Here is a 13,688-nt window from a genome sequence, read left to right as displayed (position 1 = left end):
CCTTCTCAAACAGTTGCTTTTGATAGCACTGCAGAAAATCATTAAATCTTCTCTTCAAAACCTGGAGTCTTTCAGAGCTTTGATAGTTTGAGGTACGGAATTGTAATCTTACATCCTGGTGAGATACTATAATCATTGATTTGTGATGATCTGTGACTGGTACCAACAACACTCAAGCTTAACCAAAACGTGGAGGGGGGAGAGAAAGTAAAAGTGTAAGAAGAATTACTTTTCAGATTTGTTTTATTCTATCACTACTCACTTCCTTGGACAAACAAGTTATGGTAAGGTTCTCAGCAGTGAAAAGCAAGCATTGAAAATTCCTATAGGACAACACTTGAAAATTCACGGTCTATAGAAAATAATAATTCATGTGTACTTGGAGAAAAAAAAAAACCCAAACATGTTTGGATAATCATTCTTCTAACCACATAAAAACATTTCTAGCCATTACTTTTGAGCGATTTATGAGCACTCCCTTGTGGCTGTTTATTAGAACCGCTTGAAATAGCAAAAGAAAAGCGACAGCAAGCTTAACTGCCAGGTTTAATGTAACACACCCACAGTTAAAGTGTGTCTACCCAGTAAATGCAGTATTGTAAAGTTTTACCCAATATCAGATTTGCTTCTCTGCTGCGAAAAATAAGTGAAATAGCTGGTGATTATTTTTGAATTTAAAAATGGACCAATATCTATAAAAATAAGTTGTCTAAACCCAAGGTTTAGGTAATGATTAAGAATTATAAAATAGGGGCTTCCCTGGTGGCGCAGTGGTTGAGAATCTGCCTGCCAATGGAGGGGACATGGGTTCGAGCCCTGGTCTGGGAGGATCCCACATGCCGCGGAGCAACTAGGCCCGTGAGCCACAGCTACTGAGCGTGTGCGTCTGGAGCCTGTGCTCCACAACTAGGGGGCCACGACAGTGAGAGGCCCGCGCACCACAATGAAGAGTGGCCCCCACTCGCCGCAACTGGAGAAAGCCCTCGCACAGAAACGAAGACCCAACACAGCCAAAAATAAATAAATGAATTTAAATTAAAAAAGAAAAGTGCTCCAATAACCTAAAGGAGTTATTAAAAAAAAGAATTATAAAATAGATAATAGTTAATTGTGCCTTAATTACTGAAATTTTTCAAGAATTTATATTATCAATATCTAGTGAGAGCATTAAAATTGCTTTTGTATTTTTCCTGAAGCCTCTTAGTGAGGTCATGCAAAGTAACACGTTCCACAGATATTATGGGAGCCTGAATCTCCTGAACTCTGTGACTTGATTCCCACCCCTCTCACCCCCCACAATTACCTTCTGGAAGGAGTTTTATCAAGCCTCTTGCGTAAATCTGTGGAGAAAGAGTTCCATGTGAGCCAGAACTGCATTTCTCTGGATTCTTTTTTAAACCTTGTGAAAGTTAACTCACCAGAGTTGTACCCCAGAGTCACATTTTTAGTTATGGTTTTCTAGCATTTTGTATGTTATTTTCCTTTATTATGCAGTAGTAACAGTAACTAACAAAAATTTAGATACCTTCTTTACTTCACACTTGGATTACTTCAGATTTGAAGAATTTCATCCTGGTGATTGACCAGTGTGTAAGGATGAAAGGCATGTGTTCCCTGGGGGGTGTACAAAGATGAGGGTCAGAAGCAGCCAGATCGGGTTGTAAATCCACTTTGTACCCTTTGAGTGTTGGCATTTCCATTTTGATCTCTTGGATTTAGATTCACATGATGTGAACAGCAGCCCATCGACTGCATACAAAAGAAGCATCATATTTCAGATGTAAAACCACACGTATGTTATTATGGTTTATGGAAAAATTTAGGTTCCTGTGTTATCTACCACTGTAGATGGATACTCTGAATGGGTCTCTGTTCTGTTAAATTAATTTGGATTTCAATTTCTACCTTTTGAATAACTACATTTTAAATCATCTTGGGACATTCTCAGACTGCTTAGGAAGGTTCTGAACACGTAGTTGACATTGTGAATTCTGTGAAGAAACAAACATTTATCGAAAGCCTGCCATATGCCAAATCTGTGCTTGTTATTTTAAAAATACATATATATTTCCCTTTGATTTTTATAAAAACCTTAAAAGGTATAGGGATGAAGACATCAAGTCTTAGCAGTTTAGGTGCCGAGATTCAAAATGGATCTGGGTCTAACTTTAACACTCATATTCTTAATATATTCCAGATGATTTTTAGGTTTTGAACTTCATTACTCACATAAAATCAACTTTAATCTCAATATTGTGAAGGGCTTAGCATAGTACTTGGCACACATTAAACACTCAACAAATCATCTCTCTTGTTATCTCTATCACTTCATTGGATGTTTTTCTCCCCCTTCATTTTTTTCTGTTTAGTACCTCTGGAATTTATGTTTTATTCCTTCAATTTCACATTAATAGAATAAGAGTAGGGAGAAGAAAGAGAAAAAAATTGAGCAAGTCCAAAAACAAGAGAAAAAAATGAAGAAATATGGAAGAAATAGAGGTGGGAAGTAATACTTGCCCCATTGCGTGGTTGTTAATGATCACATTTGGTTCAAGTTTATATCCTCAAGTTTTGTTTTATTCCCAGGTCATACTTACATAACAGCCACATAAGAGTTGTGGCAGAGATTTAAACTATTGGATATGAATGTGAATGCCAGTGTCTTAGTATACAGATCTGCATGCATTCTCTCTCTCTCTCTTTTTTTGGGGGGGGGTTGTGTTGGGTCTTCATTGCTGTGCATGGGTTTTCTCTAGTTGCGGTGAGTGGGGGCTACTCTTCATTTTGGTGCATGGGCTTATTGCGATGGCTTCTCTTGTTGTGGAGCACAGGCTCTAGGCGTGTGGGCTTCAGTAGTTGCAGCACGCGGGCTCAGGAGTTGTGACTCACAGGCTCTAGAGCACAGGCTCAGTAGTTGTGGCGCATGGGCTTAGTTGCTCTGCAGCATGTGGGATCTTCCCGGACCAGGGCTTGAACCCACGTCCCCTGCATTAGCAGGTGGATCTTAACAACTGCACCACCAGGGAAGTCCCTGCATCCACTCTCTTTTCTAATTTTTCCCTACCCAATAAAAAACCATTTTATTCATATTGATTAGTTCTGCTATTTTGAGGTGGAATACTCTGCTGCAATATTTCTTTTGAGTCTTCCCATGGCATCAGATGTAATAGGTCCAAAGTGAAATCCATTGTCTTTATTCTTTCTCTACCAAACATACTCCCTTCCTCATTTATCCTAGTTCTTAATGTGGTGCCAAAGTTCCAGTGCCTGAGGCAGAAAACTTAGCGTCACCTTTGATTCCTCTCCTTCTGGGTTCTTTTAATTTTTTTTTTTTTTAAACACCTGCTTCTGCAGTTCCCTGCTACCCATCTGTCAACGCCGCAGCCACCTGATCTAGTTATCACTTCAAACTTGTGTTCTTCTCCCAGCCATTCAGCTTGCATATCTTGTCTTTATATCTTTATTCTCAAAGTATCCCACATATTACTTCCTAGAACAAGTTTTTACATTAATCTTCTTTTTAGAAACCAGCAGTGATTCCATGTTCAGGTTACTTTGCCTAGATTATGGGTATCCTTTCCATACTTACTCCAGTTAACTTTCCTACTAATAATGTACATGCTTTTCCCCAGTTAGATAATGTTATTAGTTAATAACATATGGAACCTGCTATGTGCCAAAACTGTTCAACGTACTTTATATTCATTGTGCCATTCCCATTTTTAAAAAGTTAACTGAAGGCCTGTAACTTGGTCAGTGCACTCACAATTGGGATGGACTCTTAATGAGCGTGTAATAAATAGTTTCTTTTCCTGCACTGCATTCCCCCTTCTCACATTCCATGCTTAGTTTTACCCCCCCTTGCCTTTTTCATGGTGTTTCCTGTTCCTAGTATATTTTTTCTCTTTGGTGTATCCAATTCATATCCGCTTCTAATTCACATCCACTATGCAAATACTACCTTGACTTATTTAGTTCTCATGGATCTTTCCTGTTGTCAAAATTCTGACATATTTATGAGGAGTTCTCCATAGTTTATCATGTAACTATTCTCAATGTAATCAGTTTTGTCTCAGTTTTTCTGAAAATTTTAGCAGGGCTTTATGAGCATTAAATACTTGTTGGATGAATAATTTTTTCCCTCTTCACAAGTAGACATCAACTTTCTGGAAGGTTTAGCCCATTTCTTAATTTTTTTCCCTTCCCCACACAGCTCAGCAATGTGCTTGGCACGTATATAAATACTTAGTGATTGAATGTAGGAGAGTCTAGGCCATCTGCCTTTTGTGACTTTCATGGGAAAATACCTTCTCATTTTGTGCACATAGATGCACTTCAACCAAAAGGGTAGCACAGAAGATTAAGATAAAGAAGTGTATCAGGTATATAATTACAGAATGAGATACATTATTTGTGTTTATTTGGACATATTAAAAGCCTTAAACTTTTAATACTTAACTAGATGTAAGGCACTGAGCTAAGTGTTTTACATTTATTATCTTCATTCTTAGAACCAAGCTGTTGGATAGGTGATGCAGTTGATGCTCAGAATGGTTAAATAGCAGCTCATAAGCAATAGAACTGGGTTTAAACTCAGGCATTCTTGATTTTAAATACTTAAGTGCTGTGCTGCATATCTTGTTATTCACCCTCATTGTTGGAGTTTTCTCCACTTGAGACATACCTCCCTGTTTAAGTTCATTAACTTTAAATGCATTAGATCATGCTGGTTTCCATCATAAAGTAAACATTCAGTGACTGTTAGCCTTTATTGTTGCTATTTTTCCAAAGTACACTAAAGTGTCCATGACATTGTCTTTCCCCTTATGCAAACTTTAAAGACAGAATCAGCTATTTATTACCTCTGTAAAATCTGGAGAAATATATATATGTGTGTGTTTAAATGTATTTGGAGTTTCATGAGGGCAAAGAGGATTTAGAGAGTGAGAATTTAAAGTGAACTACTTTGCTACTGTTTCCAATCATCTCTCTGTAGTAGGATGCAATGCATGCACAGTGTATCTGGAGGGATGCCTGTCTTGAGCTCACAAATGGGAAGTAGGTAATGGATGTCAGAGGTATCTACAGTTGCCCTCAGTGTCTTGGGAAGGATTTTGACTATTGATCTACTTTGTATGTTTTCACAATGGAGGATTTTAGGTCCTCTTTTCAAGAGGTCATCTCATTTTTCTGCAAATTGGAGAATGACAGAATCATGGAAGACATTACTACTTTAGTTTTTATTTTTGTGTATACTATCTTTGTGTGTTTAGATTATGGAATTTAAGAAATAAATTCCATAATTTGACTAGAGAATAACCAGTTTAGTGAAAATAAGTGAAAGTAAAACCCTTTTATTGAAATTTTAACATTTTGATAAAATTTTAAACTTACAGAAAAATTATAAGAAGAATATAAGGAACTCCTATATACTCTTTAACCTATTTTTAAATAGAGACCTATTTGAAAAATAGGTTTTTCTTTCATCTTAACATTTGCTAATTATGTAATAAGTCATGTTATTATCACAGTGGTAGAATGAATGATAATCTTGTTAACTGGGCCTACCTTTTCCCCCTCAGCTTTATTAAGATATAATTGACACATAACATTGTATAAGTTTAAAGTGTACAACATGTTGATTTGATACATTTATGTATTGTAAAATGATTACCACCGATGGCATTAGCTAATATCTCAATCTTGTCACATTGTTATCATTTCTTTTTGGGGTGAGAACATTTAAGATCCTATGTTTAATTTTAATGCTTTCTAAAGGGATATTTTAAAAGTTAAGACTTCCTTCCAGCATATTGCTATCCTTAGAAATGTCTGTCTCGTCGTATCCAGTCACTACCCCCGCCCCACCTTGAACCCCCTCACCATATTTTTGCAAATCAATTTAAAGATTTATCTGTTTTACAATTTAAATAAAATCCAATTTGGAGTTTTGGGCTAAAATACTGTTCATTGAAATGACATGCGAACCGTGTGAAATGAGAACATTCAGGCAAATCCCAAGTGTAAGGAATATAATTAAACAGGGAAAAAATAAGCCTTATTTTATTTTGCAGCTGTAGAATTATAACATTCTAGTGGCAAGATGGAAGAGCTTTTATATGGCTCAGTTTTTTTTGTTTGTTTTGCTGTACGCGGGCCTCTCACTGTTGTGGCCTCTCCCGTTGCGGAGCACAGGCTCCGGACGCGCAGGCTCAGTGGTCATGGCTCACAGGCCCAGCCGCTCCGTGGCATGTAGGATCTTCCCGGACCGGGGCATGAACCCGTGTCCCCTGCATCGGCAGGTGGACTCTCAGCCACTGCGCCACCAAGGAAGCCCTATGGCTCAGTTTTAAAATGATGCTTGAACTGACTACATTAAACCAGTATAATTAAAGGTATTTTAAAATTTAGTATCTGGTGTGCTATTTTAGTTAAATTTTAGAATATGAAATTTAAATATTTAAGATCTCATCATGAGTACGTGCTTTCACATTATTGTTAGGATGAAGTGAAATAATTTGTGAAAACAATTATAAACTAGAAAAAGACTATAACGTGAGGTATTTTTATTTCATTATAGAAGCAAAGGAGAAGAAAAGCTGTTTATTTAAATAAGTGGAATAAAGGAGCCATCTTTATTTCAATATTGTTTGCATGAATTGTACAGGATTTAATGTATTTGCATTTTTGATTTCAGATTCAAAACGCTAATGATGTATTAATTGCGCCACTTGAGAAATTTCGCAAAGAACAAATAGGTGCAGCAAAAGTAAGTGTTGCATTTTATTATTCTTTGGATATTCTCCTGATAATTAAAGATGACAGACGTAATTTCAGACGTTAACATTTTTGAAAGTAGAATGACCTTTTAAAACTTCCATACGTCATTTAAAATTTTGCACAGAGCCTATTACAAAGACTGGAATTCTTTTAAACACAGAAAAGATATTATTCTTCTACTGAATAGAGAAAAAGTCAGCATAAGTGGGTTCCTCCCATCCCAACAATGGTAGGAAATTAACTGTTTTAAAGACGGTGAAATTATGGTAAAAATATGAGGAATTTTCCTAACATCTATATAAAATAAAATTAGGCATGAGGTATGTACATTGAAAATTAAGGTAGTAATTATAAAAGACCTTTTATTATTTTTTGTATTTTTTATTCTTAATAAAAATATTAGGAATATAAATATTAAGAATATAATATAAAGTATTTGTGGAAAACTTTAGACATCTTTTTCAGGCCTTTGCATTAATGTTTAATTGGTTATGGATCAATTAAAATTTCCCTGAGCCTAATAATTTCTGAAATTTACTTGCATCCTCTTTCTTAGATCCATGTTTAACTACCTTCTCAACATCATGTAAGGACATAAAACTTGGGTTTCCAAGATAGAACCCGTCATCTGTCATACTTCCCCTATCCTTTCTCTGATTTGGTTTTCTAATTAGTCAATGACATACCTCTTCCCTCTTTGAGCAGTGCTTTCATTCTCCTGCAGGAATATTTCTCCTCTATTCTCCTCCCTTCTGTCTGAAATATTGAAATAGCCTACTGGTTGGTCTCTATGTCCCCACCCTAATCTGTTAACAAATTTTTGCCATGTTTAACAGTTGTTCTTCAATGATGAAACCTTCAGTGGTTGTCTCGGAGAGAGTTTAATCTCGATAATGAAATTTTTTCACAGTGTGGCCACTTTCTACGTTTCAGTGTACCTCCCTCATCTGGTACAACTGTCTGTTCACTAGTTCCTGTATATATCCTGGCTCTACTAATATCTTTGCCCAAACTTTTCCCCTCCTTGGAATATTTCTTACCCTTAACTTGTTGAAGTCTTGCTAGCTCTCCATGGTCCCTTATATTCCAGCACCAGAAAGAAGCCTTCCTTTATGTGGGTCTTTCCTCATATATCTGTTCCCCTTCCAGGATTGATTTTTTTTTTCTTACAGAATCAAGTAGTCCTTATGCTTATTTCCTGTAAAAAGCTATCACAGTCTGCCTTGAATCAGAGTTTTATGTGCATTTCTCCACTAATTTTGAGCCATTATCAAGTCAAGAACTAAACCAGAACCATTTCTGTGTTAATTCAGCAAACATTTATCAATATCTTGGTTGGCCCACTTGTGGCAAGTATGGTGTTTGATAAGATTAAGGGATACAATTGTAAACAAGACAGACAAGATCCCCACACTTGTGTCATTTATTATCTTTTGTGTATTTACAAATGCACTGAGGATTGTGATACAGAAGTGCAGGACGCTTTGTGAGAGTATAATTAATGGAACTGACCTTGTCCAGAGAACCAAGCAATGCCTTCTGGTGGAAGTATTGGTTAAGCAGAGAACTAAATGATGAGAAAGAAATAGCTAGAAATGGGGATACAGGGGCAGCAAGGGAGGAACCTTCTTTACACTCCAGAAGAGGACCGTGGGGATGGAGGACGTGTGCATGCCTTTGTATTTACTCGTTATTCTATTTTACTCTTATTCACTGATAAAGAAATGTTGTAGGTAGAGTGATTATATTTGATCAAAATATTATGAAATATTTTGATATTTTAAAATATCACTCTAGTTGCATGCCATGCATGGATTGGAGGAAGCAGAACTGCTTGAGGGAAACCATGCTTGGGAGTTAAGGGACAGTTATTTTGGATTCAGAAGGGAACACTGGCTGTGGAGACAATGGGATGTATTTCAGAGGTAAAATGGAAAGGGTAGGAAATGGGTTACATACTGGGAAGTGAGCAACAAGACATTTCAGTGATGACTCCCAGGGTTCTGTGTTGTAAAATTGGGTGTTTTTTGGAGCCACATACTGAGATAGGGAACATTTATGTTAGGGTGGCAAAGATGGTTTGCCATGAATGAATTTGAGGTTTCTCTGATTCATCCAAATGGACATGGTGAGTTAGCAGGTGTATGTTCAGATCTGAATTAGAAATATGTTTGGGAATTGTCCTCTAGGTGGTAATTAAAATCATGGAGATAGATTAGATCCCCCTGGGAAAGAGTAGATTGAGAAGAGGACCTAAATTCTATATAATCTGAGAACTCTCAACATTTGATGTTTGGAAAAAAAGAAAGACAGATAAGGAGGCTGAGAAGGAAGAAGCAGAAGAAGGAAGAAAATACAAGAATGTGGTGTCTCAGAGCAAGAAGTCTTTTCAAGAATAATAATAGCTGATCTTTCTTGAGATCTATACTGTAAGATAGATTTCACTGAGCTATTACATTTGTGACCTGATTAAGTCCTCACAAGCAACCTTAGTGGTGAGTACAGGTGTTACATCTGCTTTACAGTGAGGAAAATGATGAGGTCACCTGCATGCACCATTTCATAGAGCTGGGAAATCAGCCTATGGATCTGAAATCAAGCCATTTTCCTTCAAAGCCTCGATTTACCACCATATTTCACTTCATCAGTGATATTTTTTTTGAGGATTTTTTTTTTTTTTTTTTGCAGTACGCGGGCCTCTCACTGTTGCGGCCTCTTCCATTGTGGAGGGACGCGCAGGCTCAGCGGCCATGGCTCACGGGCCCAACCGCTCCGTGGCATGTGGGATCCTCCCAGACCGGGTCACAAACCCACGTCCCCTGCATCGGCAGGCGGACTCTCAACCACTGCGCCACCAGGGAAGCCCCATCAGTGATATTTTTATGAAATTAAAAACCTTTTTGAAGAATTCTTTCTCTAGCACAGAATATTCCAACTTTTTGGCCCATTTAAAATAGTAAATTTCATATGTGTATAGATTCTTATTTGCAGGTTTAGGTTAGCTACAGTTGCAGTAGCATGAGCAATTACACCCATTTTATTTTGTTTTTTAAGTATCTCAATTGCTGGACAGGTCAGCTGGACACACAACAGTGTTCTATGACCTTGCCTACTCGTTGGGAGGTTGAACTTGTAGTTGAATTAATTCAGATGAAATCTTGAGCATAAATATGGTTGTACTGGGACTCTTGGTGGTGGTGATTCTGTGTATTTTATTTGCCTGATGGCTCTTAGTACTATATTGTTTCTCAGCTGCTAAGTGATCCTTGTTTAGTAAAGTGAATGGAAAGTAGGCATTCTCTTCTGCAATGTTTGTATAGGTCAATTTTCTTTTTTTCTGTTATTGCAGAAACATCTTGGTAGGAATAAAAATCTTGAAAATGTTGATTTTTTTTTCTATCGCTTTACTTCCTGTTTTGCTTAGGTATTTTCTTACTTGGTAAATAAAGTTAATTCTACAAATGACACTCTTACACTTTTCACAGTCTTGACAGTGGAGGTTTCCCACAAGTGTGTTCAGGCTGATGAGTCAGCTAGAAGGCAAGAGTGTCAGTTAAGGTCCACTGCAGTCAGGACCTCCTCAGCTTGGACCTAGTGGAAAACAACTGAGTCAGAGTGGCCCTCTCCTCACATGCAGATGATTCTATTTAACCGAAGTGGATAAAGTCTATGGATGGCAAACATTTCCTTTGTTAAAGTGTGTTTTTGAGACACACTTGAGCTTTGAGACACCTGATACTTTGCTGTGGAAAGCAAGGCCCTGAGCGAGTTACAGTTGTGGGAAAAAAACACTGCATCTGTGAGAGGCATTAGAAAAGATTAATGATGGGGTTGTTGAACTGAAGGACAGAAGAGATGGGTCCTGCTTTGTGAATAGCTAAAGATTAGAAGAATTATCCATAAACACTTGTCAAGAATGTATTTATTTAAAGGTTCTTAGTCTGAGGGTGTATGCAGAATGAAATTGTATTGCAGGCCTGACCTATTACATGTGTCAGACATAGAAGTGAATGTTTGGTTTCTTTAATTCATCTCCTCATACACTGTTGACTTAAATGCTAGAAATGAGTGGAACATAGGTATTCCGAATGAATAATGCCAGCTAGAATTTCCACAATATGAATATGCCTAGAGAAGCATTATTATAGAGCAAGATGAGTTATAACTTATCACACTTTTTTGTATATATTAACAGCTATATTTCATTGTATTGGAAGTGTCCTCCTTGCCCCCAGAGAGAATGAATTGTACGTCATATCTGCAGCTTCCACACGTGTTCCTGCATAAACTGGCTGACGCCAAAATATTGGTAGAACTTCATATCTGAGTTCCTAGTCAAAAACAAATACATTAGGGAGAAATCTGGGTGACCAGTGGCTCATTTTCCACATATAAACGGACTGAGCGGCTGGCTGGGGGTGCTCAGTCCCCAGTCCCCAGAAGGAGGACCAGAGCTCAGCTCTTCAGACCAGCAGTCTTTTGACTACTCCATGCTGCTCTTTAGAATACTCTTTTGTGAAATATTTTTTTCTTTACTTTTAGCAAACAAATGTTTTAGTGTGAAATATCTTAATGATAAAAATGTTGTAAATAAGCCCAAACTTGCCCACTTTGAATCAAACCTATTTAATGTATCTGTCTTGATTTAAAAATTCCCCAGCACAGGCCTGGGCAGTATGCCTCCTTGTAATGGAAAATGTCCTGTGGTGATAGGCCCAATGGAGCAATCACCCTTCCAGGGAAGGGGGAATGAATCACACCTTTGGTCTACCCCTGGGCTCAGGGTACCCCACAGACCCCTCTCAACAACCCTCCCTCCTAGCGTTTAAACTTTGTGCCTTTGACCATCTGCTAGGTCTGAAGATATTTTATGCAAAGAGTTCTTGGGCCCCTGAAGTCAAGGATGGGGGTGCTTGGCAGCTGTTCCCTCTCCCCAGGGATATGCAACCCTTAGAGATTGCCTCAGAGCCCCCTCCCAGCCAGTGGGGAGATGGACCCCTTCCTTGCTCAGTGCCTCCTGGCTGGGCCTTCACCCCAGGGGGTCCATATATACATTTGATAAGCCCACCCCTCCCATGTTGCATGCATGTTATACTCCAGAGCCAAAGTATAGCCCTTCCCCCTGTAGCCTCTGCTCTGCTGGGGTGGTGGGGGTATGACTGAAGGGTCATCCTAGGTGGATTTTGTGGAGGTGGGAACAGAGGCATTGAGACTAAAGCAGTAGACAATCCCCAGATACCATCGGTAGATTTGGAACTGCATTTGTTGTTTGTTTTATATGCATATATTTTAGGGCTGTAGATTTACTTTCCTAATTTGTTTTCCATAGCTTATTCCTGAGCACAAAATGCTAATAATCGATTACATTTATTTTTCCTCACCCTGGCCTTTGAGGCAGTTGGGACCAGTAGCATCATCTTTTCTACTAGAGAGACCAGAGGCCTAGAGAAGAGTGTGAGCTAGGACTAGAGAAACTTGGACCTCCTACCGAGAGGCTGGGAGGCAGAAGTTTGGCTGAATGAGTGTTAGTTTCACACAGGGCAGGGTGTGGGGGGGATGGGGACACTTAAAACCTGTAGTTACTGAATCCCTTCTCCAGGTGGGTCCTGCCGCGAAAGGACAGAGGAGCCAGCCCTGCTCTGTCATTAGGCCTTGTGGATAGGGAACGTGGACTATCTAAATCCTCACCTCCCTTATTTTTTCTTTTCTTTCTGTTTGGATGTTTTCACAGGTCTCACTTATACCAAAGGGAAAGAATCTTCATTAAAGTCCACATTTCTTCTAAAAAAAAAAAAAAAAAAATTTCTCAGCACACAGTATGCAGTTAACATGGGCTGGTTTTATTAGATAAGAGACTTGAGAAATACTACCCATTAAAGTTAAAAGGTACATTTTCATTTCTATGGGAAATGTTTTTAAGACTGGTTTTCATTTTCACTTAGACCTTACTGGAAATCATGTGAACATTTTTCCATGGTTTTAAAACAAAAATAAATGATATAATATTAGTCATGTAAAAATAGAACTTGATTTTCTTTACGTTGATTTCTATTGAAAACTACAGTAGAACTGGATAATTCTTGTCCCTTTGTTCTGTCCATAATAGAGTTTGGTTCTGCCTCTGAACATTTGTTAATTACACAGCAAGGCATGTTAAAAAATAATAATTTTAGCGTATAGTACCTAAAGAAATCTGTGGCTAAGTATCACAATTAATTCCTTTTACAACCTTAAAATTTCCTTCATGTGAAAAATGGCTGCATTCTAATTTGTTGTCTCAAATATGCAAATGGTTTAGGGAACCTAGAAGAATTACAGGTACTTATTTCAAGTTTAAAAGAGTTTACCACTAAAGCAAATTATTCATCTAACTTAATGCATAATAAATACTTTGGACTCATGATGAGAACAATCCAAAAGGGAATTCTCTGGCGATCCAGTCATTAGGACTCCGGGCTTCTACTGCAGGGGCCACTGGACTGCCCGCGAATTCCCTTTTGTATTGTTCTCATTCATGAGTCCAAAGTATTTATTATCCATTAAATTAGGTGAATAACTCAGTTCAGTGACCAATATATGGTTACCATAGGAGAAGTGGGGGAGGGGTAAATTGGGAGATTGGGATTGACATATACACACTACTATATATAAAATAGATAACTAATAAGAACCTACTGTATAGCACAGGGAACTCTATTCAATACTCTGTAATGACCTGTATGGGAAAAGAATCTAAAAAAAAGTGGATATATGTATATGTATAACTGATTCACTTTGCTGTACAGCAGAAACCAACACAACATTGTAAATCAACTATACTCCAATAAAAATTAATTAAAAAAAAAAGAAAGTGGTTTATAGGATCAGAGTATGGATTTAAATCACCTTACTTTCCTCCTGTTTTCAAC

General features: G+C 37.8%; 1 protein-coding gene across 2 annotated transcripts in view; it reads left to right on the top strand.

The window, feature by feature from the left end:
* The window catches only part of ARHGAP42 (Rho GTPase activating protein 42), a 282,644-nt gene that overhangs the window by 147,986 nt on the left and 120,970 nt on the right, over positions 1-13,688 (top strand). For both annotated transcript variants that reach the window (XM_082845548.1, XM_082845547.1), the window contains exon 4: positions 6,698-6,769. In XM_082845548.1, coding sequence (XP_082701674.1) covers positions 6,698-6,769 — 72 coding nt within the window. The remainder of the gene's footprint in view (positions 1-6,697; positions 6,770-13,688) is intronic.

This window comes from Leucopleurus acutus (genome assembly GCF_964270905.1).
Source record: "Leucopleurus acutus genome assembly, chromosome: 8".
NCBI classification, from domain to species: Eukaryota; Metazoa; Chordata; class Mammalia; order Artiodactyla; family Delphinidae; genus Leucopleurus; species Leucopleurus acutus.
The sequence above is the reverse complement of the archived record's forward strand: the minus strand, read 5'-3'. Positions and strand labels throughout refer to the sequence as shown.